General features: G+C 41.7%; 2 protein-coding genes across 3 annotated transcripts in view; one reads left to right on the top strand and one right to left on the bottom strand.

Annotated features, from left to right (window-relative positions):
- Positions 1-2,501, top strand: part of TUBE1 (tubulin epsilon 1) — a 30,755-nt gene extending 28,254 nt beyond the window's left edge. For both annotated transcript variants that reach the window (XM_077812965.1, XM_077812963.1), the window contains one exon: positions 53-2,501. In XM_077812965.1, coding sequence (XP_077669091.1) covers positions 53-211 — 159 coding nt within the window. In that variant the 3' untranslated portion in view covers positions 212-2,501. The remainder of the gene's footprint in view (positions 1-52) is intronic.
- On the bottom strand, positions 2,387-11,109 carry CCN6 (cellular communication network factor 6). The gene is given in 6 exon segments (XM_077812966.1): positions 2,387-2,668; positions 3,003-3,196; positions 6,601-6,843; positions 7,331-7,614; positions 10,917-10,975; positions 10,978-11,109. Coding segments are annotated over 6 exon segments (1,194 nt in total).
- Between the last annotated feature and the right edge of the window lie 16,812 nt (positions 11,110-27,921).

Below are 27,921 nucleotides of genomic sequence, written 5' to 3'. Positions count from 1 at the left end.
TGACTCCTTGTGCACAGAGAAGGATATAGTTAATCTGTGTATATTCTTATAGGCTCACCTTCACCATTACTTGCACGTTGATGGGATGGAGCAAAGCTGCTTCTCCGAAGCCATATCTTCCTTGTCAGACCTAATAGAGGAGTATAACCAGCTAGATGCCACTAAAGGTGCACCTAGAACAGATCCCTCAAGACTGAAGATAGCTATGTAACAGAGGAAGAATTGCTGTTATTTGGAGAACAGCAAACTGCCTAAGCTAACTGGATGGTTTGTGAAGCATCTAGGACTAATTATTCCACAGGGATCCTGGTACTGTCACTCTCCAGGCTGGCCGGGAGTGTTGTATCAAGTGCTCAGCCTGTGGAAAAGGGACCAGCATATATTGCACGCTAGCGGAGTAAATAGTGATGACGTCTGCCAGGAGGAGAGGGGGAGGAATTATAACAGGCCAAAATGGAGTTGGTGAACTCCTTAGACCAACTTAAGCTAAATTAAATTGATCCCTGCTTTGGAGAAAAGAGTCCCCTTTGGTATAAGATACACGAGGGAAGAGAAATCCTACATTCCCTTTTCTGCAATGAAAGGAGGCATCTAGTGAGTCTTGTTTCTGAAGTTCCGAATATCCTAGAAAATTTATTTCCAAAATGACGGTCTAAGATGTGTGTCACTATTCACAACTTAGAGTGTTGCTTCGTCATTGTATTTAGATGTAATTGAACTAAAATTTTCCAAGTTGATATCAAAACTGGCAATATCAAGAATAATTTGGCAAAACGAATGCATCAAGTACAATACTAATATATTGTATAATAATGATTCACCTTTCATGAACTGTAGGTTGCACTAATGTTGGTTTATGTACTGATGAGGATAAGAGGCTAGCGTAGTATGTTGCCTCTTTATCCAATAGCTGTGATCGTAAGTACATATGATATGGATTGTTTGGAGAATGAAGATTATATTCTTAAAAGAACCTAATTAAAATAGAAGCATATTTTAAATTAAAGAGATTTTTATATTATGATCAGATTATATTTATAAACAGTTGTCTTAATAACAACTCCTATGCTTTTGCAGAATAAAATATACAGATATTCAGAATTTGTCTGCCAACCTGACTCTCTTGTCTTAAAACTGCATTAAGCCACTACAAATGGACCCATAAAATGACTTTTTTTTTTTTAATTACACGTTTCTTTCAAGAGAGCTTCGGTGGCAGTATGACCAGACACAATAGTATTGGTTCTAATTTTCAATGTATGAGGCCAGAAATACACAAGACAAATATTTGTAGAGGCAATTCTTATTAGGTTGAAAGCATTTTGAAAGTCACTCCGGTGAAACAACTTACCTATAGAACACTATAAATGTGCTTGGCACTTTCTGACAAAAAACATAGGGTAAAATCCTATACCCATTGAAGTCATGGGGAGTTTTGCCATAGACTTCAATGAGGCCAGGACTTCACCCATGGTCCCTACCCCAAGGATCTTGCAGTCTAGGTTAAATAGATACAAAATAGCATGAAGAGAGAACAGAAATGAAGGTGGGACCAGTATAAGATCAGTAGGTTACTTTTCATTGTATACATAGTGTTTGTTTTTGTTAGCATGTCATGAGTGGGGGAAAATAAAGAAATGGCAAATTGTATACATTTAAAATTAAAACCTAGAAAAATGGTTCACTGGGGATGAAGTGAATTAACCTACGTCTTGACAAATATGTTTTCATTTGTACTGGTGCAAATATAATGTTTCTTATTCACTGCATTTGGAGAAATGTAAAATATAAGAATTTGTGAACAACCAAACTGAGCTTAAAATTTTTTTGTAGTTGTATGCTACAATATGTAATGTTTTTTTTCTAACTCACAAAAGATCAACCTTTTTTTCTAATGCTGTCAGTGTAGCTGTAAGAATATCTGTCTTGTGGATCAAGAATGATAGATCAGATGTTATAGCAAAAAAAGGTAAGATTCCTTTTTCTACGAAGTTACTTGGATGTTTAATTAATTTAAACCTGCATGTTTGTTGAAGATGAGGGAGGACACCTATTTCTAGGAGTTTTTTGTGTCTATATGGAGCAAACTCACCCCTGCATTCCTGTAGATTTTTTTAAATTACAAAAGTTTTCCCTCCATGACTGTCCCTATGTTAGCTAGACTTGTACCTCAAAGGTATACTCACGTTTCAAACAATTTAATTCTTACGTGTTTTGAGTGTCTTGTTTTACATACATAGATGTTGTTCTTAAACCATGTTCTCAGGGTATTTAACAAAAGAATGCCATCAAGTTTGGTTTCAGTGGAAGGGTCTTCTCTTTAGCTAACTCTTCAAACTATGAGCATGCTGCCATCCTGATGATACACTGCTGTCCATGTTGTAAGTTATAATAACTTGAGTCCAGAAAATATATCTCCTGGATCACTACAAATCCTCTGACAAACACAAGATGTGATCCACATCATCTTCCACTTAAAGGAGCCTTCTTTGGGGCAGTCAAACTGTACAATGATCATTTTGGATTTGTTAGGTATGCAACATCTCTTGTCCAGACACACACCACAGAAAGTAGGTTTGTAGCTTTTTGTGCTTGAGCATCCAGAAAAGGCTAGCTTCTCTGCTTTGGGAGGCTGGAATGTTGGCTGACATGTTTTTCCTTTTGGAATCTTAAATGTAAAATAAAACAAAGCTTGAAACGTCACATGAAAAAAACCAACAGAACACACAACAAAGGTTCTTATGCATTTAAATAGCGATAGCATTTGAAACACTACTTTTTTTTAAAGCTGTCTTACTTTTCTTTGTACCAGTCAGAGACTGAGATTTATTTTTTTAAAGTAATAAAACAGCGGGCTACCATAATAATCCTCAGATTTGTGGCTTTCTTTAAAATTATACTTCTGTAGTTCACTGCTACATGATAAAGAAAAGATCAATCTTGTATTTCAGGAAGGCTCACATATCGGAGATAATGGAAAGCCATTTTGCACCACAGTTTACCTTTATAGTCTTCAATATATTGGTCTGACAAGGTTGAATGAAACACAACCTCTCTTCTTTTCTCATTTCACATTTACTGTTTTCATTGGTCACCCTGTTGGATATACCTATGCCACAGGTTCTGGAACAAGGTGTCCAAGAAGTTGCCTGTACTAAGCACTTCTCCTTCAAAACAAGTGGTAGACTTCTGTAAACTGAGAGACAGAGCAATATATTATATGTTGCAACACAGCAAGACAGGCTATTTTTAAAAGTTCTGTGTCTAAAGTAGCATTAATTGAAAGCGATTAGCATTTGATTTCTGTTCATGTGGTTTCTCTCATAGGTAGATCTAAAAGGCTGAGGCTGAGATGTGCAAAGCTGCCTAAGAAATTTGGACACCAATTTCCATTAAAATTGGAATTTGACATCCAAATCTCCGAGATGGCTTTGAAAATCTCAGCGTGACTGTATGTTCTATGACCCTCCAGATTAATGTTATGGGAACCCAAAATCCCTTCTGAAGAACTGTTATGAAACATCCAGAGTAGTTAAGAACACATTTTAAAAACTTCTTAAACTGCAGACCAAGTGTAGCTGTGAAAAGTTATATGAACCTATGTAAATAAATCTTTTGATACGTAACTTTTTTTTTTAATGTCAGGAATGATTTTTTCCAGTCATTTCTAAATATCTGATGCTAATAAATCGAATCCCCTACCTAATAGGAGTGCAAATAAGTAAAGGTATAAAATAAGATTTTAAAATCACTGTGGCAAATCTTGGTGAAATACTCAAGAAGGGCACATAGGGTTTGAAATCTGCACATGTAGTTAAGAGGGTAGGGCAGAATTATGAGGGTACCTGGAAGGTAGACAGCAGGTTAAAGATCTCAGTGCAGGAAGCAGATTAAAAGCCTGGCACAGATCTGCAATAAATAAAGGGAGGTTACATAGTTGCTCATATGTAGTACATTTTCTACGTATGATATAGATACTGTCTTCATTTAGGAATTAGCTAAACAGAAAATGCTTAAGGAAAGCAGGAAAACTGAAAGAACAGTAAAAGCAATAAAATTAAGCTCAGCATTTGCTACCAGCATTAACAGAAGGAAGGAAAGAATTAAAACTATCTTAGAGCTAACAAGCCACTGCATGACTTCATGCAAACTATGCACAAATTGAATTTAAACTATAGATTATTATATTAAGGAGAGAACATCATTTTTTAAACAAATTTTCAGGTTTTCTCTGAGAGGAAAAAAGAGCATTTTTCCTACCAAGGATTCCTACTCCATTTTGTTTTTGTCCCTTCCCTCTTCCTCACTTTCCACGTTGTCTCCCTGTTCTTGTTTGGGTCATCCCTCAATCTTAATCAGTATTCTAAAGTGCCATGTACATCTCTGGTGCTTCAGATGTAATAAATAAGGCCTCCACATAGTACAGACCTTCAGTTTATTCAGGGAGTGCTAAGTGGTACTTTTCTTCTAAGAGCTCTTGCTTCCAGGTTCAAATCTGTGCCACTGCGCAATGCAGAATTTTGCAGAAATTAATGTTGTGTGTGCAGAATTTCCTTTTTGCCCCCACAGAAATGGGCTGCAGAGATGTTGGCCTCCACTAGGGACCATTGGACCTCACAGAGCCCAGCTGGCAAATGGAAGACAAGGCTGGGTAAGGGGGAGGGAACTGGAGGATTCTCAGCAGCTGCAGTTCCCAACGTTCCCTGAAGGAAGGAGGTGGCATGCAGGAAACTCTGTGCAAGCCTGGGACCTAGCATCAGGCTGTTTCTCCCTCTGGATCCCTAGGCTCTAGGAGGGTAGGGACTGAGAGTATCTGGGCTATGGGGGGGGCCTGCAGCTGGCATTTGGAGGGTAGGAGGTGTGAGTGTCTGGGCTGGGGGCACCTGATGCTGGGCTCTGAGAGGAGAGGGATGTGAGTGTCTGGCCCCCTGGCTGGGCTCTAGGGGGGTAGGGGTCAGAGAAACAACTGGGTTGTCATAGGGGTTTCTTTAACTCTCTACTCCTAGGGGAATTTTTGTGTCTGTACTGTTACAGACATAATAGCTCACAGGTATTTTGAAATAAATTACCAAAATAATTGAAATGGGCATGATTATATTGTGTTATTTTGACAAATAAAATGTGAAGAATTTTGCAGAATTTTAAAATATTGTGTGCAGAATTTTTAATTTTTGGCACAGAATTCCTCCAGAAATAGATTATTAATCCAGATCCTCAGATGGTCATGCTGAGGGTTAACAATAAAATTAATTTAATTTTTGAGTCCATCACTCTGCAGTGATTCATTGTTGGCTTGGGTCTATAAAATCATGGTTTGAAACCTAAGATGAACAGGCATGTGACCCACAAAGTTCATTTTTTAAATCAAAGGAAATTTTTAGTTAGATTTAAATGTCTACCAGGAGTTTGTAACCCAAATATTGTAACATCATGGTAATACATGAAAACCAGAAAGTGAAACTAGACATGTAAATAAACTTGACTAGTCTATTTGCATTCAACATGTGTAGCAACCAGTGATCCTTCCCATCCCCTGCAAACATGGGGCTGGAGTGCTCAGCCCTGTGAACTGAGAGCCAACTAGGGAAGCAGTTGCTTTGCGTTGCTTTCTCATTGTGTTCCACGGTTTATCCAAATTTCTGAAGTCATAGCAAGCACTGAAGTGTTGCTCTTCATTCTCAGTAAAAATGATTGAAAAGGCACCTTAAGATTTCTATTGTATTAAGGTGCTGGGAGGAAGCAACTTCTTGTTGCTGTGCAGGTATATAAAATTATAATTTCAGTTTATTATTACATTTTAATTGGTTTAAATGATTTGGTATCGAATATTCGAGGTTGTCTCTCCTCGGTTAAATTAATAACATTCTCTAAAAGTGTACAGTTCATTCATTTGGACTCGGTTGCTTTTCTGAGTGCCTTTCCTACTGTGTATGGTTTTATTCCCAGCTTTGGATAAATTCTGTAAAAAGGAATTGCTATCCTTCACGTCTGGTCTAAGTATCAAATTTACTGTTTTGATGTAGGATGAGTTTCCATTTTTAGGATAGCTTGCATAAGCACTTGAACTTCTTGGAAGCTTGTCCAAACTGAATTCCAGGTTTTGTGAGGTTAACCACCAGCACATGTGTATAAATTTGCTATAGCCTGGGCTGGCTCGCTTGCTTGCATGCTCCTTCCTATATATCTGCAATACTTGAATCTGATTTGTTCTTGAGCCTTGGGCTACCCTTAGTTTTATTTTATTCTCCTTCTCATCCTAGAAGCAGAGGACAAACGATTTAACCAGGAAATAGCAATTATAATTTGAACCTGATAATATTGAGTAGTTTAGAAGCCAGAAATTGCTCCATATTCTTATAGACTGAATTCAAGATAGAGAAAGAGGTTGGTTTTTCCCCCCTTTCAATGACTGAGATTTTGTCAATAACCAACCAGGCTGTCAGAGCCAAATCTAGAATCCTCCATTTTCTATTGAGAAGAAGGTCCCTACAAGATGTCGGTAAATAGAATATTGACCCATTTGTTCTTTTTTTTTAAATAAATGTGTAGTTTAAAAATTTACCATGTATGAAAATCGTTTACCATTCTAGTCATGCACACCTGGCATTAATCTGTAGCCTGTTGATTGTAGCTGTTTCTGTTGTCCAGGGCCACAGTTGGAAAGTCCAGACGTTTTTCTGCCCTTGACCATGACGCACTGACTTGCTGCTGCCTTTGAGGTGAACACAGGTGTACATCCTATTGCACCACTAACACAGAGACACTTATAAAGTGGGGTAGGCTGGAAGGCCTGGCCATTGACATAATAGACTCCATTGAGCTCACATCCGACTGCTATCGTATCTGAAAATGGTAAAGAGCAGAATTACTAATCCAGCTACAAGCTATAAAATGCAGTTAATGGATACCAAATGGTAAGGCGAGATCATCCTTTCCTACTCCAATTACCAGCAGTGTATACTGCACCCAGTACTTCTATGGATGAAGTTCTGCAGATGTAAGAGGAGAGTTCTGCCCTTTCCCACCCAAACACAACTTTTATCTGTGAGAAATTCTACTTATTGGCTGCTTTGTTTCAACCCAGTCACAAATGCATCCATAAATAATGGACCACTTTGACTGATGTGTAAAATGATGTAGCAGTGATACCCTAAACATACTTATTTACACATCAGTAAATGAGTGAGTGTAAGGAAATTGGTGTAATTTACAGGCAAGGAACTATGCAGCCCAAACTAAAAGACTTTTTTTTTCTTTTGAGTCAGACTATAAAGAGCCATGCTTATCACCCCCTGAAGTTTCAAGAATAGGACGTGAAAGAGTAACTTACATGCACATACTCCTGTTTCATACCTAGGCCTGTCTGCAGAGTAATCACAGTAAAGCCCTTTGTGAGGGTCACAGGTATCTGCTTCATTACAGATCTCTCCGGCCTGTTTGGCACAGATTTTACAACATCCACAACCATCCTTTACCAGGCTCACTCCAGGGGTGCAGGTTGGCACATGGGGGCATTTGCATGGCCAGTGACAAAATTCTTTACGCTGATGTACCTCACTGGCTTCTGCAGATTTTTCCCCAGGCTTCACTTCTAGTTGTCCATTGCCTTGTGCCCTGCAGAAAAACTTACATATGGTTGGATTTTTGAGGGCTGGGTTACTTTAAGCGTGGTTAGTACATAAACTTTAGTAAGGATGAAGGAAGAGAGTTTCATAAAGCCACTAAAGCTTTTGTAAAAATTCACAAGATGAAAAAGTGAGGTAGTACATGAGAAACAAAGGACCAAATTCACCACTAACTTAGCACATTTGGAGTGTTACAACAACAGTGAATCTGACCTACTGTTTATTTCAAAGAAAATTAATCTGTCTCTTCTTTCAACAAAATAAAATTTTTAGTGTAGTTAGAGTCAGGACAAGGTTTTAAATTTGGTATTGTAGGGTTTCACACTATTGATGATGATGATATACGAAACGTACTCAGCCCTAATCTATAGACTGTATCTGTCAGCCCTACAAATTCACTCTGGTATCTGGAAGCCAAGTGATGTTCTTTCTGCCACTTACATTGGCACAAATATTTGAAAATTTGGCACTCACAGCTTACTTGATAATTGGGTTGTTGGTGTGCAAAGGAACAGAAGACAGGTCACTTTTCCATTGTTGTGTTGGCTTTGCTGTGCTAGTGTTGTAGGGTGCTGATCTTGCAAACAGGTACACATGTGAGCAGTTCCACTGAGTTTCGTGGATTTGTTCACGTGCATAAATTTACTCACATGAGTGTTTGCAGGATCTAGGGCTTAAGCAGGAAAGAGATCTTAACAGACTGGTGGCAGCACTGAGATGGCAAGATGGTAGTCTGAGTGACCTAAAGCAAAAGTCCTGTGTGTCTCATGATTCTGCATCTACAGAATTCTCCATGCAGTCTAGCTCCTGCTTCAGAATTTAAGTCTTCACTTTAAAGGAAAACTGGTTCTAGCCTGTGATTGAATAGAGAACCTTGCAGAAATGAGCTATTAGTGATGTTTTCTGAAGTCCACAGTGAGCCTGAAACAATGTTTCCGAGAGCAGAGCATTGCTTCTGTTTATTTCAACGGCATATTAATGCTCAAACATAATGACAATTTAAATGTCAACCCTAACTATTTCACTGGTCTTAAATAAAAACCTAGACCTTAATGTGCTTATTTAGCAGTGGTGAATAGATCGATATGGGGAAAGGACCCGTAGAGCAGCTAGTAGTTCCCATGCTCTAATGGGTTTGGGAACAAGGAGTACTAGTAGCTCTACAAGTGTAGCTTAAAGAAACCTGCAACCTTGCCCATTAAGAGGCAGGGAAAGAGAAGATACAGGCATTCCCCACTGACAAAAGCCTCAGCTATCACGTAGGTGCCAAAAACCTGATCCATCTTAACATTTTTCTGAGTACCTAAGGACCTAGCTAAATGCTATCAGCTTCTCTCTCTTTCCCCAAACAAATTCTGCAGTGCAGTACTGTCTGGTCAGTAAAAACAACCTTTGGCAGACTATGGAAGACTATTGTACTAGATATATTATTAATTTTCCTTTTTAATTCAATACAAATTCCCATTTTTAAACTGGAAGTTGCTGCAGAACTCTGCTTTGCATGCCACAACAACCAGCCGCGTAACTGAATTCCAGTTCACCATAGGGAATAGGGAATCTTCCGAATGGGGTTTTTCAGCTCTGATTTTCATATTTATCATAATTTTTCTAGCAATGATAATCATTTTTCAAGCATTCCACCATACTTTGAGGTTTATAAGCTATACAGTTTTACTGGGTTCCAACATATGGCTTCCATGGTCACTTGACTAGAACTATTTTTTAAGATCCGCACCTGTTCACAAAATCAACCACTATGGGAGCTGAAATATTATTCCAGGCCTCACAACAGGCTCTGCAATGCACCAGGCACAGGTTAATACAGGCGGTGTTTTTAATCATTCCATTATTTATTTTCATTCAATCGCCACACAAACATAGTAGTAATATGACAAATCACTAGCTCTTATAACTGATTTTTTTAAGGAACGGCTTTATGTTAACCTTTCAACCAGCCATAAAAATTAGCTTAATCTGTACTTCGGGTGCCAGTTGTTACAGCTTTTTAAAGTTTGTGTCTCTGGAAGAAGGATGTGGGGTAAACAGGTGCTCTTAAACATTTATCAGTATAAGTGACGGGATGGTTACTTTAGGAAACTCCCATCAGCACAGCTCAACATTTGCTGAAATCTTTTCCCCCAAAATATTATCTTCCTTGTAAAAATTTGGGTAGGGTCTGAACTACACACTGTGGTATTGTCTGTGTGACTGAAATCAGGTATCTCTTATTTCAAAATGGATCTGTGTGCTCTTAACAGGATTCCTTCATACACTGTGAGTCAGCAAATATTGCTTACATTGATGCAGTTATTTAAGCTATTGTATTATAAATCAGAATTGTACTTTGAACCTGCAGAGCTCTACCTAAACAAAAGAAAGAGAGGATAACTCAGAGGTTTCTTCACAGCAAGAAAAACAAATCATGAGAAAACAGCCTGTGGTTGAGTTAACTCTGCTGCTACTGAATAACACTGTTTACTTGAAAAATCTTCAACAGTCTATCAAGTTAGGATAAAAATGTAAAGCCTGCCTGTAAAGTTGACAAACCAAATATTTTATGATTCTTCCTTCCCTAGCCTACTATAACAATTGTGTCCACATCACACAAACCCGTGCACATATTTTGCCAATCCTATGGGCAGATTCAAAAAGGAGACCATTGTGTGGAAATCTCTTGATGGGTGGGTGGGTGGGTGGGTGGTTGGTTGGTTTTTTAAGATTAAGCAAATTATGTATGAGGTAGGTAAATTAATACCAAAGCATAATTGTTTTGAAAACTGTCCACTTGGAGATTTAACTTCATCATTAGAAGAGGAAAAAACACATTTGCAAGGTATTTTTTTTTTAATGGAATTAGACTTTGAAACTGGAGTAAATAGAGCAGAATTTCTTTGTTGTTAAAACAGTTTAATAACACCAGAGCTCCTTGCTAATTTGCAAAACTAGCTCATGGAGCCCTAGAGCCAGATCAGTGCACGTACCTGGAATATGAATGAGGGAAAGATGTTTACTTACTTTGTGTCAGACAAAAATTTGCACTCAGAAAAAAGAGAGCGAGAGAGTTGAAGTCACTGAGAATTTAAAATTTCTTAGCAATGAACTGAAGTAAGAGGAAAATATCAAAATTGTGACTGTACAATGAATAAGCTGCAAATAAACTTGTACATGGTAGTAAAAAATTGGCTTCCTATTCTGCACATAGTATTTGCTTGAGTGAATTTTATTTTGTCATGAAGCAAATAAAAGTTTTAACCACTCGAGGGAGAAAAAAAATCTTTCGAGAAAACTTACCTGTTGCATATAAATGATGGTGAGGAGAGTGGGAATGAGGAGCCACTGCATGTTCCTGAAGAGTCAGAAGTGAAAGAGAGAGATAGAGAACAGGCTGAGCTGTGTCAGGGTGAGCGCTGTACACAAAGCTCTCCCTTGTCTCCTCTGCAAATCCTTCTTTCCTCAGCACATGCAAGAACACACACACATTCATACTTGAAATCCTTCACTTCATACATAACTAGTTTCATGCTCAGACTTTCAACTGGTCTCTTTCATTTTTTTGAGCCCCTTTCCAGGATATGTTTTCACACCCTGTTCAGCGCCAGAAAGCTGTTCCTGCAGATTCCACTGTCTTAACTGAGGTCGGCTTGGGCAAACTTCTGATTGGTGAAGTTAACTGCTGGGAGCATGTAGTTTTTTGTTTTGTTTTTTTTTACCTTGTATTTAAATCCTTATTGCATGGATGTTATGATCATTTTAAAAGGACAGAGTTCCAGTAATATATTTTCTTGAAGCAGGTCAAGCAGCGTTCCTCAAATTTAGAGGCCTGATCCTCTACGATGCAAAATCCCTAATGGGGTCAACCATAAGAGATGCAAATATCAAAATGTATAGTACATGTTACACAGTGTACCATGCACAATGCCAGTGGGGCTATTGCACTGTTTATTTAGTGGAATAGTGATGGGGAAACTGGCACTTTGATCTGTGCATTTCCCTCTGTAGACCAGCTGCCAATGTTTTAATTACTCTGTTTACACTAGAGACGAACAAATTTATTTGAGCATAAGCTTTCATGAGCTACAGCTACATTCTGATTTTTTTTCTGGCCCAATTAGTATTTAATTATCCAATGATTTAATTGAATTAGAATTGAGACCAACATCAGAATATCCCATAGCCGAGTTGGTAGGGCATGCACCTGACAACTCCCTGTTCAAATCCCTTCTCAGCAGGCAAAGGGGGACTTGAACAAGGGGGTCTCTCACAGCCTTGGTATACCCCAACTACTGTGTTATAAGAGAGGTCCTGGCTGTTTTGTGCAGAGTTAAGCAGGCTCTGAGCATGCCTACTGACTCTGCCCCCGTCTCCACACACACATGTGCATCCAAGGGTCTATCTTTCCCCAGTTTGTGTATCGATCCGGGCCTGGGCGATAGGTGTCTGGGTGCCTAGAGCAGTGGTCTCCAAACTGGGGTGCAAGATGATCCCAGGGGGTGTGCGGCAGCAGAAGCACTGCCAGACAACACTCCGCCAGGTTTTTTTTCGTCGGCAGCTCTGCAAGTCCATGGCTGGTGTTCCCCTTTGGCGGCCTGCCTGCAGTAAGTCTTCCATTCATCTGCGGCAGGCCTTCCGGTCTTCTTCCGTTGGCAGCACATCTGTGGCAGGTCTTCCAGTCTTCACTCTGGGGGTGCACGAGCCAAAAAGTTTGGAGACCACTGGCCTAGAGAGAGGCAGAGGCAGAAACATAGATGCATAGGGAACTTTCACTGCAAAAACGTAGGCCCTGAGTGACTTTAGGCACCTACAAAGTTAGGCGGAAGCCAAGCAGATGTTTTGTGGATCGCAGTGGTGCCTAAAAATGGGACTTAGCCACCTAGGTGTCAGGGACCATGGATCTTGAATGCTGATACACAGGGCTCCCAGGAGCCAGTAAGTTCTAACCTGCCACTCGGTGACCTGTTTAACAGTTGTCAGAATAGAAGCTGAATGCTGACAGAGGACTCCAATCCTGGGATCTGATTGGCTGAACACTGCGGGGTCCTGATTGCTTCCCAGCTTCTATTTAAACCAAGCACAGGGACAGGAAGTTATCCATGCAACTGGGTTGCCCCTGCTTAGAACTGCTTCTCCTGCAATACTTGTAGCTGCTGCTGAACCCTTGGTAGCCTGACCCTGCCTGCCTCCTGACACCTGACTCCTGTCTTGGACTCTGACCTCTTGGTATCTGTCCCGGCCTGACTCCTTCTCTGACCATTAGGTCAGACTGCCCACATCCTGGTTGTGACACGAAGTACCCTTTGTGGAGGTCATCCTGGCTGCCTAAAATTCTGTAGGACCAGGTCTATGCTCAAAAGTTCTGTTGGATAATAATGTTGATTAGGAGTTTGAGTTGTTATGAAATTTTTATACAGGCAAAAAGTATTGTCGTGTAGATGCAGTTATACTGGCAACAAATCCTTTTGCTGGTACAGTTTATTTAGTTTGGAGAACTGGTACAAGCGAGATCAACAAAATTGTTTTGCTGCTATAAGCTGCGTTTCCACTAGGGGGCCTGCTGGTATAGTATACCGGAAATCCTTTCAAGTGTTGACAAGGCCTAGGAAGACAAAAGAAATTCTGTTTCATAATCTGACTGAAATCCTCAATGGTTGGTTCTTGGTCGATTTAGCCTTCCTCTGCCTGTTCCTTGCAGCCAACTACCACCATGCCAAGCTAACTACATTATTATAATATGCTTTATCACCAGACAGGTGCATAGGTAACTGTCCTACTGGCAACTAGTTCAGCTGTGCTCAGGGCCAATCTTAGTTTTTTGGTAGGCTAAACAAAACTAGATTTTAATGGCGTAGTTGAGCTCAGAGATGGGAGAGTTTTCTAAAAGCGAATTTTGTTTAGAAAAATGAAAACGTTAGGCTTTCACTTCAAAAGCAGTGTATGAACACAATTGTATCTTGTCTTTATTTACATTAGAGAGAAGAGAAGTTACTATTAAGACACAAGCATAAACCAGAAGCCTAGAACTGTCTCATATGTAAAAACATAGGCAGCTAAACATCAGCAAGTGAGGACTTTGTAAGCCGAAAGGGCATAAAAACGAGGTGTGATTTTTTTTTTTTTCTGTGAAGGCCAAAAGGAGCCCAGAGCACACTTGCAACTTGGAGCCCAATGTGGCTTTTTGTTTTGAGTGCCTCTAGGGATGGCACTGGCTTTAGCTCTACCAAGAGACATCTTTCAATTTCAGAGGCAAGATCCATGGCATAGGAAAATTGTAGTGTAGAAAGCCAAATCATATTCATTTGATGAGGTTGTCATGGCTTATCAAGCAGCACCACATGTAACTGTCATTTGACAGTGGATGGCAGTACTTAGAAACAGGTTTGCAGTTCTGTTTCTAATAGAACAGTGGTTTTTCAACCTTTTTTTATTTGCGGACCCCGAAAAATTTTTGAATTGAGGTGTGGACTCCTTTGGAAATCTTAGACATAGTCTGCAGACCTGCAAGGGTCCACGGACCACAAGTTGAAAACCACTGTTCTACGGTAACAATAACCTTTTGCGGACCCTTTGGACATAGTCTGCGGAGCCCGGGGGAAACCACTGTACTAGAAAAACCAGGGCTGCCAATTAATTGCAGTTAATACACATGTTTAACTCAAAAAAATTAATCACGATTAAAAAAATTAAGCACAATTAATCGCACTTATAACAATAGAATACCAACTGAAATTTATATTTTGGGATTTTTTTCCACGTTTTCAATATGGATTTCAATTACAACACAGAATGCAAAGTGCACAGTGCTCACTTTATATTATTAGTTTTATTACAAATATATGCACTGTAAAAATGATAAACAATAGAAATAATGCAATTTCTTTATCATGAAAGTGTAACTTACAAATGCAGATTTTTTTGGTTACATAATTGCACTCAAAAACAAAACAGTGTAAAATTTTAGAGCCTACAAGTCCTCTCAGTCCTACTTCTTATTCTGCCAATCACTAAGAAAAATAAGTTTGTTTACATTGACAGAAGATACTTCTGCCTGCTTCTTATTTACAATGTCACCTGAAAGTGAGAACAGGTGTTTGCATGGCACTTTTGTAGCTGGTGTTGCAAGGTATTTACATGCCAGATGTGCTAAATATTTGTATGCCTCTTCATGCTTCGGCCACCATTCTTGCTTCCATGATGATGCTCATTAAAAAAATGCGTCAATTAAATTTGTGACTGTACTCCTTGGGGGAGAATTGTATGTCTCCTGCTCTGTTTTACCCACAGTCTGCATATATTTCATGTTATCGCAGTCTCAGATGATGAGCCAGCACATGTTCGTTTTAAGAACACTTTCAGCGCAGATTTGACAAAACGCAAAGAAGGTACCAATGTGAGATTTCTAAAGACAGCTAGGGCACTCGACCAAGGTTTAAGAATCTGAAGTGCCGTCCAAAATCTGAGAGGGACGAGGTGTGGAGCATGCTTTTAGAAGTCTTAAAAGAGCAACAATCTGATGTGGAAACTGCAGAACCCAAACCACCAAAAAAGAAAATTAACTCTCTGCTGGTGGCATCTGACTCAGATGATGAAAATGAACATGCGTCAGTCCACACTGCTTTGGATTGTTATCAAGCAGAACCCATCATCAGCATGGAAGCATGTCCTCTGGAATGGTGGTTGAAGCATGAAGGGACATATGAATCTTTAGCGCATCTGGCACGTAAATATCTTGCAATGTCAGCTACAACAGTGCCATCCGAATGTCTGTTCTCACTTTCAGGTGACATTGTAAACAAGAAGCAGGCAACATTATCTCCTGCAAATTGTAACCAATTTTGTTTGTCTGAGTGATTGGCTGACCAAGAAGTAGAACTGAGTGGACTTGTTTTACATTGTTATATTTTTGAATGCAGGGGTTTTTTTTTACATAATTCTACATTTCAACTTTCATGGTAAAGATATTGCTCTACAGTACTTGTATGAGGTGAATTGAAAAATAATTTTTTTTTGTTTTTTACAATGCAAATATTTGTAATAAAAATAAATATAAAGTGAGCACTGTACACTTTGTATTCTGTGTTGTAATTGAAATTAATATGTTTGAAAATGTAGTAAACATCCAAAAATATTTAAAATAAATGGTATTCTATTGTTGTTTAACAACACGATTAATTGCAATTAATTTTTTTAATCGCTCGACAGCCCTAAGAAAAACCTTAGCCCCAAATTCACCTGTAGAACATGAGATCCTCTACAGTCCAGGAGGACAGAACTGGAGCATAGGATACATCCTTTGCTAATAAGGAAAAATAAACAGTAGCAGATAGAAACGAAATGTACAGCTTTGGATTTGTTTGGGGCTTGGGGCAGGGCGGGATTTGTCCCCATAAAAGTGACATTTTCAACAAAGTCAACAGTTTTTAGCACATGATGTTTCACGGCCTTTCTTGGACTGTGCAAAAAGTGGGAGACATGCATCCTTTTTCTGCATTTTCCAGAAACTATTAAGGGCACTATGACCAAAATGTTGCATCTAGTGCTAAACATTGTTTTTCCCTCAGGACATTTCCTTATTCTTACTGAAGCTGTAAGGATGCTGGATACCTTGGAGGCCCTACATCGCAACTAAGGGCATGGATACACTGGAAATTTCAAAACACTGTTGCGGGAGCACTCCCGCAGCAGCACTTTGAAGTCCGAGTGTGGTCGCACGCCAGAGCTCTCCTAGCGCTCCTGGTAATCCACCTCCACGAGGGGATTAGCGCCGAGCGCTGGGAGCCTGCTTACACTAGCGCTTTAAAGCGCTCTGACTTGCTGCACTCAGGGGGGTGATTTTTCACACCCCTGAACCAGCAAGTCAGAGCGCTATAAAATGTAAGTGTAGACAAGCCCTAACAGTCTTCTGGCTGACAAAGACTGGACTGCATCAGTGCCCTGGCATGACATTAGAGACTATGCTTCTATATCACTGATAATTTTTGTATCAAGACTCGATTTTTTTTTCTAAAAACGATGCAGTAGGAAGTTCTTGGGACTGTGTTATCCAGGAAGTCAGACTAGATGATAATAATGATCCCTTCTGATTTTGGAATCTATTAATCTAGGTACTTGCCACAATTTAAGCAAGTTAAGGAAGTATGGGCTGGATGAATGCACTATAAGGTGGGTAGAAAGTTGGCTAGATTGTCGGGCTCAACGGGTAGTGATCAATAGCTTCATGTCTAGTTGGCAGCTGGTGTCAAGTGGAGTGCCCAGGGGTCGGTCCTGGGGCCGGTTTTGTTCAATATCTTCATAAATGATCTGGAGGATGGTGTGGATTGCACTCTCAGCAAATTTGCAGATGATACTAAACTGGGAGGAGTGGTAGATACGCTGGAGGGTAGGGATAGGATACAGAAGGACCTAGACAAATTGGAGGATTGGGCCAAAAGAAATCTGATGAGGTTCAATAAGGATAAGTGCAGGGTCCTGCACTTAGGACGGAAGAACCCAATGCACAGCTACAGACTAGGGACCGAATGGCTAGGCAGCAGTTCTGTGGAAAAGGACCTAGGGGTGACAGTGGACGAGAAGCTGGATATGAGCCAGCAGTGTGCCCTTGTTGCCAAGAAGGCCAATGGCATTTTGGGGTGTATAAGTAGGGGCATAGCGAGCAGATCGAGGGACGTGATCGTCCCCCTCTATTCGACATTGGTGAGGCCTCATCTGGAGTACTGTGTCCAGTTTTGGGCCCCACACTACAAGAAGGATGTGGATAAATTGGAGAGAGTCCAGCGAAGGGCAACAAAAATTATTAGGGGTCTGGAACACATGACTTATGAGGAGAGGCTGAGGGAACTGGGATTGTTTAGTCTGTGGAAGAGAAGAATGAGGGGGGATTTGATAGCTGCTTTCAACTACCTGAGAGGTAGTTCCAGAGAGGATGGTTCTAGACTATTCTCAGTGGTGGAAGAGGACAGGACAAGGAGTAATGGTCTCAAGTTGCAGTGGGGGAGGTTTAGGTTGGATATTAGGAAAAACTTTTTCAGTAGGAGGGTGGTGAAACACTGGAATGCGTTGCCTAGGGAGGTGGTGGAATCTCCTTCCTTAGAAGTTTTTAAGGTCAGGCTTGACAAAGCCCTGGCTGGGATGATTTAATTGGGTATGGGTCCTGCTTTTGAGCAGGGGGTTGGACTAGATGACCTCCTGAGGTCCCTTCCAACCCTGATATTCTATGATTCTATGATTCTCATGATCATTATTGGTCCTGTGGCCTTTTACACAAGTGTTAAGGTTGTTAATGCCTGTGTCCCAACTGCACTGTAGTTTGGGTGCTTGCATTCTCGCTGCCTAAAACTCCTGTGGAGATTCAATTAAATAAGTTTCAGAGTAACAGCCGTGTTAGTCTGTATTCGCAAAAGGAAAAGGAGTACTTGTGGCACCTTAGAGACTAATCAATTTATTTGAGCATGAGCTTTCGTGAGCTACAGCTCACTTCATCGGATGCATACCATGGAAATCTCCTGCTGGTAATAGTGAGCTACAGCTCACTTCATCGGATGCATACCGTGGAAATCTCCTGCTGGTAATAGCTATTACCAGCAGGAGATTTCCACGGTATGCATCCGATGAAGTGAGCTGTGGCTCACGAAAGCTCATGCCACAAGTACTCCTTTTCAATTAGATAAGACATTCTTCATTTCCTGAACTAAAGTTGTTCTGTTGTGTAGGCTGGTGCCATTATAATTCTATTTCAGAGGGTGTGTATTTTGGTGGTGTATGAAGTGATCCCTACATACAGTACATATAGTTTGTTATTCTGAAAAGCATGTTCCCTGTGAGATGTGCTATGTAAATCTGTTGAGTCATAATAAATAGAGGTGGAAAAGTCCTCTTAGATCACAGAGCACAGTCCCATAAATACAGGTATCTAGTGATAGTAAACAAATATTTTACACCTGATCTTAGAAAAATGCCAAGATATTTTTTACAGAAATTTGTTAATTACCATTGCTTATAGCTGGTGTATTTCAGAAATATAGGCCAAGGGTTTCAGCCTTGGACATCTGAAGATTATATATTTAGGTGCCTATTTAATATCAGCTCACCCAAAATAAGTGATCTTATATTAAGAAGTGCTGATACTTCAATGAGAGCAATAGGTACTCATCTTCTCTGAAAATCAGACCACTTACTTAAGTGCCTGAATCTGGGTTTGGGGGCCCAATTTTTGGCATCCATGTATGAAAGTTTTGGCCACAGTTTCTTCTTTCTTTGTATGCTGGTGTGTACAAAAAAGCTATCTTTTTCTCTGAGTTAAATCTACTGTGTATATCTTCTCACTCACAAAAATAAATAGGTGAATAAATAAATGCACATTCAGCGATTTTAACTTATTGCACTTGGCTCTCCTCTGGAATTTTCCTGCACACTGTTTACTAACTCTGGCTTTGCAAAGAAACCACTCTGCTCATGACAGTCACACTCCAAAGGCGTTTAGATATTTCCTCATAAACACAGTCAGCGTTAATGGCAACTTTACTATATTTGCAAATCACCCTTAGATAAGTTAGTACCAAATGCCAATTAATTCCTGGCCAAAATAGGACATCTTGGATTCTGTTCTTTCTGATGTCACTACTCAGATGAACACTGCAGATTCTGCTTAACATTTCCAACCTCAAGGTGTATGGTATCATGGCATGATATCCTTTTTGAAGAATCTCATCATATGGCGCAATTTCATCTTGAAGTTCTTAATGTTTGAAGGTGCCTCAGATTTTCCTAATGGCCATCCATCAAGAAATATTCTCTCAAGCTCTTGTAAGGTTGGGTCATTTTGTTTCTCGTCTGAGCTTTTAAAATTTTGTTTCAGAAATGGGTAGTAGCTGAATCCCCATTCCTTCAAATTTTTTTTCTTGTAGTTCCTTGCTTTCATTTTTAATAGGCACTTTTGAAAGCACATCTATACAAGAAGCTCCTTCCCAGGAGTTAAATCCTGTCTCTACTGAAGTCAATAGGAATATCAGCACTGATTTCTTTGCAGTCAGAATTTCACCTCAGACCCTTATCACCTTGAATCAGCACTTTTGCAATGACAAAATCATTTTCTGACATCTAGGTGGTGCTTTGCACAATTGCTTCCATAATAGAGTTTCCAGCTACTTATGGTCTGTTTCTACCGCAACTGATTTCTGCCCATAAACTAATTTACAAAACTACTCACAACCAAAACTAGTTACTAACATTTCTCTTTCAATCTAAGCAGATTCTTTTGTGTTTTAACCAGAGTATTAGAAGCATATGCTTCTAGCTGATCATGCAAAAAGATGGATTCCAGCCTATGTGAGCATATATTGACTGAAAGCTTAGGCTCTTAACCTCATAATAGTTCAGCATTGGTGCTTCTGTCGTAACTTGGTTCACATTTCGAAAAGCTGTTTTCTTACCAATCATCTTAGTGCCATTTCGTACTGCCATCAAGCAGCACACTTGTTGCACAATAGATCCAAGAGAAGTGCGGAGAACAACTCCAGCCATTGTTTATGGCACTTATTGATTCCATCAGTCAGTGAAGCATTATAGAAGGTGCTGTCTCGATTTGGTTGTCCATTGAAGTTCATTCGCATTCTCAGGCTACTTCATGATGGATGACTGCGACTGTCCTCTGAAATGGATTGGAGACAGACACCTTCACCATCCATACTGGTGTTAAGCAGGGCTGTGTTATTGCCCCAACGCTTCTTGCCGTGATCTTGATTCTTATTTGTGACCGCCTTTCTTCTGAAATTGGGATTGATTATCACATGGACGGCCAGCTCTTCAACCTGCGGCCTCTTCATTCTAAAATTAAGGTCACCAGGACTGTTATTACCGATGTTCAGTATGCTGGCAACAGTGCTATCCTCGTGCACACCAAGGCTGACTTGCAATCTACCCTAGATCTTTTCTCAGGCGTCTATCATAGCCTGGGACTCTCCCTCAGCATTGGGAAGATGAAGTTGCTCTACCAGCCTGCCCCAGCACAAGTTGCCCCTCTTCTCCCACAAACTCTCATCAGTGGTGAACTCCTGGAAAATGTTGAGCATTTCCCTTACTTTGGTAGCCACCTCTCCCAGACAGCCAATCTTGATGTGGAGAGCAAACATATGTAACCTTCTGCCAGGTGGAGCCAGCAGCAACAAGGGCCGGGTTCATCGATACAACACAGAACCAGCTCAAGCCCCCACCCAGTAACATGGGAAAATTACATACCACCCTGGGCGCCTTTGAGAGGCAATACTTCCCCACTTGCAAACACAGAGTCCAAGGCCTGGTCTACACTATGGGGAGATCGATCTAAGATACGCAACTTCAGCTACGAGAATAGCGTAGCTGAAGTCGACGTATCTTAGATCAACTTAGAATCACTTACTTCGCGTCCTCGCAGCGCGGGATCGATGACCGCCGCTCCCACGTCGACTCTGCTTCTGCCTCTCACCCTGGTGGAGTTCTGGAGTCGACAGCAGAGTGATCGCGGATCGATTTATCGCGTCTACACTAGACATGATAAATTGATCCCCGATAGATCGATCACTACCCGCCGATGCGGCGGGTAGTGTAGACGTGGCCCAAGTGTAGAAAAGAAACTTTTAATAGAAGGAGGGAAGTAACTCAGAGTTAATTTGGGAAAACACTGCAAACAGAGTTCATAAACATAAACCATGAGTAAAAGACACACCACCAAGTAAGTTGGGCAGTGCCCTCAGGTTTCCCCTCAGGTTCTTAAGTCCAGCAACCCAAAAGTCCCTTTCACATGCCCGACCCTTCTCTGCACCTCACTCACAGTTGCTGTCCTTGCTCAGTGCAGACCCAGAGTTCAGAGGTGCATCTGCAAAGTTCAGCTCCCACCCTGTGGGAGGGTGGGGTAAAGAGGCAACTTACTCGCTCCACTGGCTGCTCACCTGCTGACTGCTCTCATCGCGCCTCTTTACAAGACCCACTCTCACCGTGCCCTTCCACCAGCCACCCAGCTGGCTGTTCATCGCACCTCTCCACCGCTGCCCTGGTGGCTTCTCATCAAAGGAGTCCAGGAGAGCTTGCTGTATTTTAAAGAATCCTTATTGAGGTTACAGGGACAAACCATCCCGATGTGTAGAAAGAATAGTAAATATGGCAGGTGACCAGCTTGGCTTAACAGTGTAATCCTTGCTGATCTTAAACACAAAAAAGAAGCTTACAAGAAGTGAAAGATTGGACAAATGGCCAGGGAAGAGTATAAAATTATTGCTCAGGCATGCAGGAGTGAAATCAGGAAGACCAAATCACACTTGGAGTTGCAGCTAGCAAGAGATATTAGGAGTAACAAGAAAAGTTTCTTCAGATATGTGTTGTATCAACCAGGCAAGGTACTAACAAGCTTCAACAGGACTTTATTTTCAAAGTGGAAACCTTTTCTTTACCAAGCTGCTGCTGCACCCTCTGTAGCTCTCTCCCAGCCTCTCAAGTCCTCCCCCTTCCTTCTTGTTTCCTGTCCTTTCAGACTCCCAACAGCTAGTGCTCCCAATTCTAATAATTACAAGCAACATCTAAACACCACCGTATGTTAGCAACAAGGAGAAAGTCAAGGAAAGTGTGGGTCCCTTACTGAATGAGGGAGGTAACCTAGTGACAGAGAACGTGGAAAAAGCTAATGTACTCAATGCTTTTTTTGCCTCTGTCTTCACGAACAAGGTCAGCTCCCAGACTTCTGCACTGGGCAGCACAGCATGGGGAGGAGGTGACCAGCCCTCTGCGGAGAAAGTAGTTCAGGACTATTTAGAAAAGCTGGACAAGCACAAGTCCATGGGGCTGGATGTGCTGCATCTGAGAGTGTGAAAGGAGTTGGCGGATGTGATTGCAGAGCCATTGGCCATTATCTTTGAAAACTCATGGCAATCAGGGGAGGTCCCGGATGACTGGAAAAAGGCTAATGTAGTGCCCATCTTTTAAAAAGGGAAGAAGGAGGATCTGGGGAACTACAGGCAAGTCAGCCTCACCTCAGTCCCCGTAAAAATCATGGAGCAGGTCCTCAAGGAATCAGTTTGAAACACTTAGAGGAGAGGAAAGTGATCAGGAACAGTCAGCATGGATTCACGAAGGGCAAGTCTAATTACCTTCTATGATGAAATAATTGGCTCTGTGGATGAGGGGAAAGCAGCGGACGTGTTGTTCCTTGACTTTAGCAAAGCTTTTGACATGGTCTCCCACAGTATTCTTGCCAGCAAGTTAAAGAAGTATGGACTGGATGAATGGACTATAAGGTGGATAGAAGGCCGGCTAGATCATCGGGCTCAACGGGTAGTGATTAATGGCTCCATTTCTATTTGGCAGCCGGTATCAAGCGGAGTGCCCCAAGGGTAAGTCCTGGGGCCAGTTTTGTTCAATATCTTCATGAATGATCTGGAGGATGGTGTGGATTGCACACCCTCAGCAGGTTTGCAGATGACACTAAACTGGGAGGAGAGGTAGATACAATGGAGGGTAGGGATAGGATACAGAGGAACCTAGACAAATTAGAGGATTGGGCCAAAAGAAATCTGATGAGATTCAACAAGGACAAGTGCAGAGTCTTGCACTTAGGATGGAAGAATCCCATGCACCGTTATAGACTAGGAACCAAATGGCTAGGCAGCAGTTCTGCAGAAAAGGACTTAGGGGTTACAGTGGATGAGAAGCTGGATAAGAGTCAACAGTGTGCCCTTGATGCCAAGAATGCCAATGGCATTTTGGGATGTATAAGTAGGGGCATTGCCAGCAGATCGAGGGACATGATCGTTCCCCTCTATTCAACATTGGTGAGGCCTCATCTGGAGTACTGTGTCCAGTTTTGGGCCCCACACTACAAGAAGGATGTGGAAAAATTGGAAAACGTCCAGCGGAGGGCAAGAAAAATTATTAGGGGTCTGGAACACATGAGTTATGAGGAGAGGCTGAGGGAACTGGGATTGTTTAGTCTGTGGAAGAGAAGAATGAGGGGGGATTTGATAGCTGCTTTCAACTACCTGAAAGGGGGTTCCAAAGAGGATGGATCTAGACTGTTCTCAGTGGTAGCAGATCACAGAACAAGGAGTAATGGTCTCAAGTTGCAGTGGGGGAGGTTTAGGTTGGATATTAGGAAAAACTTTTTCACTAGGAGGGTGGTGAAGCACTGAAATGCATTACCTAGGGAGGTGGTGGAATCTCCTTCCTTTGAGGTTTTTAAGGTCAGGCTTGACAAAGCCCTGGCTGGGATGATTTTGTTGGGAATTGGTCCTCCTTTGAGCAGGACGTTGGACTAGATGACCTCCTGAGGTCCCTTCCAATCCTGATATACTATGATTCTATGATTCACACCTCTCTACCACCACCCTGCTGGCCCAGCTAACTGTCAGTCACCTTCTGCCTCTCTGCTGTGACCTCTGCACATCAGTCTCTCAGTGATTTTCAGCTCTTTTCCAGGCTGGGTAGAAACACTGCCCCATCTCAAGTGATTTTAGCTCTTAGCAGGGCATAAACACAGTCCTACCACAACTGGTTTCAGCTCTGATTGAACAATTAAAATAACAAAAGAGGCTCCTAATGAAGCCTATTTAGCTCTATTATGTGAAGGGGAGGGAGGAGAAGAATAGGTTAAGCCAGTCTAGAGAGGACCCCTGGGGTGGGGGGTTGTGCAGCCTCCTGAGAGGACTCCTGTCCCCCCCCCCCTTACTTTCACAGGGCTCTGACATTCAAGCCCCAGCTTAATGAGGTTCTTCCAACGGAGGGTGCCCCCCCTCATTTGGGACAGGTTAAGCACAGTCCTGCTTTCCTGTATTCCTACACTAATTACAACATTGGTAACTGTATTTCACTATCCCTCATTCAGTACTAAGGTCATTTGTACCCAACATCAGCCAAAGTTGATCCCTTGACACAGCTGTAAATGATGAATATGTAGACAGAGGAGGAGCGAACTGTATTTACATAAATACATAGTCTCTTACCCTCCAAGCTAGCTGTCAGGGAAGCATTCATTCAGACCCTGCTTACACATAGACTCCATTGTGCCAGTGCATCCTTCAGAAAGTTGCTCCATTGTGTCTTTATTGACAGAGATCTGCGGACGGAAACTAAGATCCTGGTCTACAATGCAGTAGTCATTGCCACTCTCCTTTATGAGCGTCAGACATGGGTGACATACCAAAGCCAACTTAAGCATCTGGAGTGGTACCAACAGTGCTGCCTGAGGAAGATTCTCTGTATCGGATAGGAAGACCATCACACCAATGACCGCATTCTCTCTGCAACTAACATCACCAGTGTTGAGGTGAAGATTATGAAACATTAACTTTGGTGGGCTGGCCATTGTGTGCGGATGGCTGATACCCATCTTCCGAAGCAAGTCCTGTTTTCTCAACTTAGCCATGGTAAGAGGACCTTTGAGGGACAGAGGAAATGCTACAAGGACACCTGAAAGTATATCTTAAGAAGGGAGGCATTGACCCCACGAATTGGGAAGAGCTGATTGGCAATAGACTGCAATGGCGTCACATCATACATCAAGCCTCAGCCCGTTTTGGAGAATCACCTTGCTCAAGAGGCTGAGAAATGGCAGAGGAGGAAGGAGAAGGTACAGCATCCCAGCCAGCAGCTGTGATCTCCAAGCAACCACCTGTCACATATGTGGAAAAACCTGTATAACATGGATTGGACTCCTTAGCCATCTTAAGTCTCATCATTGGCTTTTCTCTTGGCAGACTACCTCATATCGAGGGATAGCTGACAATGATGGATGGAGAATTAATTGTAACACAATAGGGATGAATTTGCATAAATGTGTTAACAGGCCTTTGAATCTCTATATGCCTCTTATTAGTATTATTTTCATTGCTTGTATTGGCATAGCACCCAGGAGCCCTACTCATGGACCAGGACCCCATTGTGCGAGATGCTGAACAAACAGCAAAAAAACTGTCCCTAGGGTCTTCCTCTTTGCATAATTGCCTCCGCCATTCTTGAATTGGGTCAAACTCCTTTGTTATTGAGTCTGAATCCGACCTAATGAATCTAAATCAACCCAATCTGACATTTGCTCTTATTCAGTGTAAGGGTCTTTTCTCTGCCTCACCACAGAACATTACACAAAAGATAGCCTTAAAAAATGAGGCTGTGATGCACGTTAGCTTTGCCATGTTCATTTCGTGCTCTATTATATGAAACACGCTTAGCTTTTGATTTTAGCATTGGCTGATCACTAATAATTTTATATATGCCTGCTGTAATTACACTGTGCCCCACCCTAGTTGTCTGAGGCAGATTTTGTGCTGTACCTTCTGAGGAGAAGCACAGCACAGAAAATGCACCCCAGGAAGGCGGGAAGCAAAACTAAGAATAATAATAATAAAAAAACCTAGGGGACCAATAGGCTTGGAAGAAGAGGGTTACATCCGTATGACCTAGAATATACTTGTTCCGGTTAATTCTGCACACATCACCATGTTTCTGCTTATTCTTTTTTAATAGCACTGTGTGCAGAGTAAATTTGGAGTAACTAAAGCTGTGGAGCAGCTTTCCTCTTCACACTGTGAACCCCAAAAAGATTTTTTTTGTATGAACCAGACAGTCACTGACTCAACCAGCTTTCTCATGCAGCCATGAGTTAGTGAGGCTTGAGGAGTGTACAGTCAACTGCTCTCAGTTGAGAGGAGTGTTTTAGAATGGCAGGTAATCATGCATTTTAGGAGACGTGAAGCTTCTACCAGAGGCTCATATAAATCTCAAAGGTTTCCATTATTAATTATAAAAGGAAATAGCAATGCAGCTTCCAAAACTCCCATGCTATTTACACTTACAAAAAACATTCCTGCTGGAAATTAAAACAAGAATACAGCCAATTCTTGAAGCAAACCTTCCTTAGGCAGGGAGGAAATCGAAAAAGGGTTGTATTTCTTTCCAACTCAGAAATAAACCATTAGTTCTGATATCTTTTCATGTCTAGCATGTATTTTATTAACCTTTTTAAAAAGTACCAACCCTAAATATTCTATCTTCAGATATTTTGGTACCATGTAACTTTGAAAGGAAACCTCAACTCTTCAACCTACAGGGGAAATTTCCAACGTTTTTTTAAAAAACAAAACAAAACATGAGGAGGCTCATTAAGCCTTGATACACAGGCTAGGCTGTTTCCTTGGGCTTGTGGCAAGCAGGAGTGAAAGTAACTTAAGGGACTTACCGGTACACAGGGTGGCCAGGGTACTGAGCAAGGTGGGGAGGCAGCTCTGGACCCCTGGAAGGGTCGGGGCCTCTGGTGGAAGGGGCGGGGCTGGGGCCAGACTCCCCCAGCCAGCCCTTCAGCACTCCCCAGCCCACGCCGCCCGGGGCTCCGATGGCAATTTAAAGGGCACAGGGCTCCCGGCCACCACTGCCAGTACCACTACCCCAGGGCTCTGGCCGCTGTCGCAGTAGCAGTAGTGGTGGCGGGAACCCCAGGACCTTTAAATTACCCGCTGGAGCCCCATGGTAGCAGTAGCGGCGGCAGCAGCCGGGAGCCCTGGGACTCTGGCGGTGATTTGAAGGGCCAGGGGCTCTGGCTGCTGCCGGGAGCCCCAGGCCCTTTTAAATTGATGGGCCCCAGAGAAGCTGTCCCTTTTGGCCCCCCTCATCAGCAGCCCTGCCGGTACGGTCGGCTGTGTACCAGCTCTTACTGGTATGGTGTACCGGACTGGACCAGCTTACTTTCACGTCTGGTGGCAAGTGCATGTTATCATAGGGAGAAGGGCAAGAGGAGGAGGGGTGGAGGAGCTGGGAAAGGACTGCTGTGTTGAGCCAATCCCAACCCATTTTCCTACAGCTTGGGACCACCCTCCCTTCCCTTGCCTTATTGGAGAAAACTGCTCTCTGCTGCCAGTTTCAAAGGATGAGCCCTTATGATTCTAAAAGTTGAAGACCTATTAAAAGGAAAACTTCTTGTTGTATCTGATGGGAAATTATGTGGCCATCATTTCACTTCATAAGAATCTCTGTGCTTGTGTGAGTCTGTCTGAACACTTCCAAGTGAAACTTAGCCAAAACTACCAAATTGTGTCTGTTTTCTTCTTTGTACCCTATGAAGACCACTGAAATCTGTAAGATTTCCAACCAAACCCATGCATCAGACTAAACTTTCCAAAAGGTTTGTGAGGTTTGCCTGGTTTCAGCATTTTGTTTTGTTTTTAAATTTGTGGAGCTGTAGCATTGTCTCCGTGTTGCCAGTTCAGTAATTTAGTTACATTTTTGATCCTACCCCTTTGTCTACACTGGGATTCTTTATAAACAACATCTTTGTTAAAGTCTCAACACTCCT

This window comes from Eretmochelys imbricata, chromosome 3, assembly GCF_965152235.1.
Source record: "Eretmochelys imbricata isolate rEreImb1 chromosome 3, rEreImb1.hap1, whole genome shotgun sequence".
NCBI lineage: Eukaryota > Metazoa > Chordata > Testudines > Cheloniidae > Eretmochelys > Eretmochelys imbricata.
This window is presented reverse-complemented; position numbering and strand designations above follow the sequence as displayed.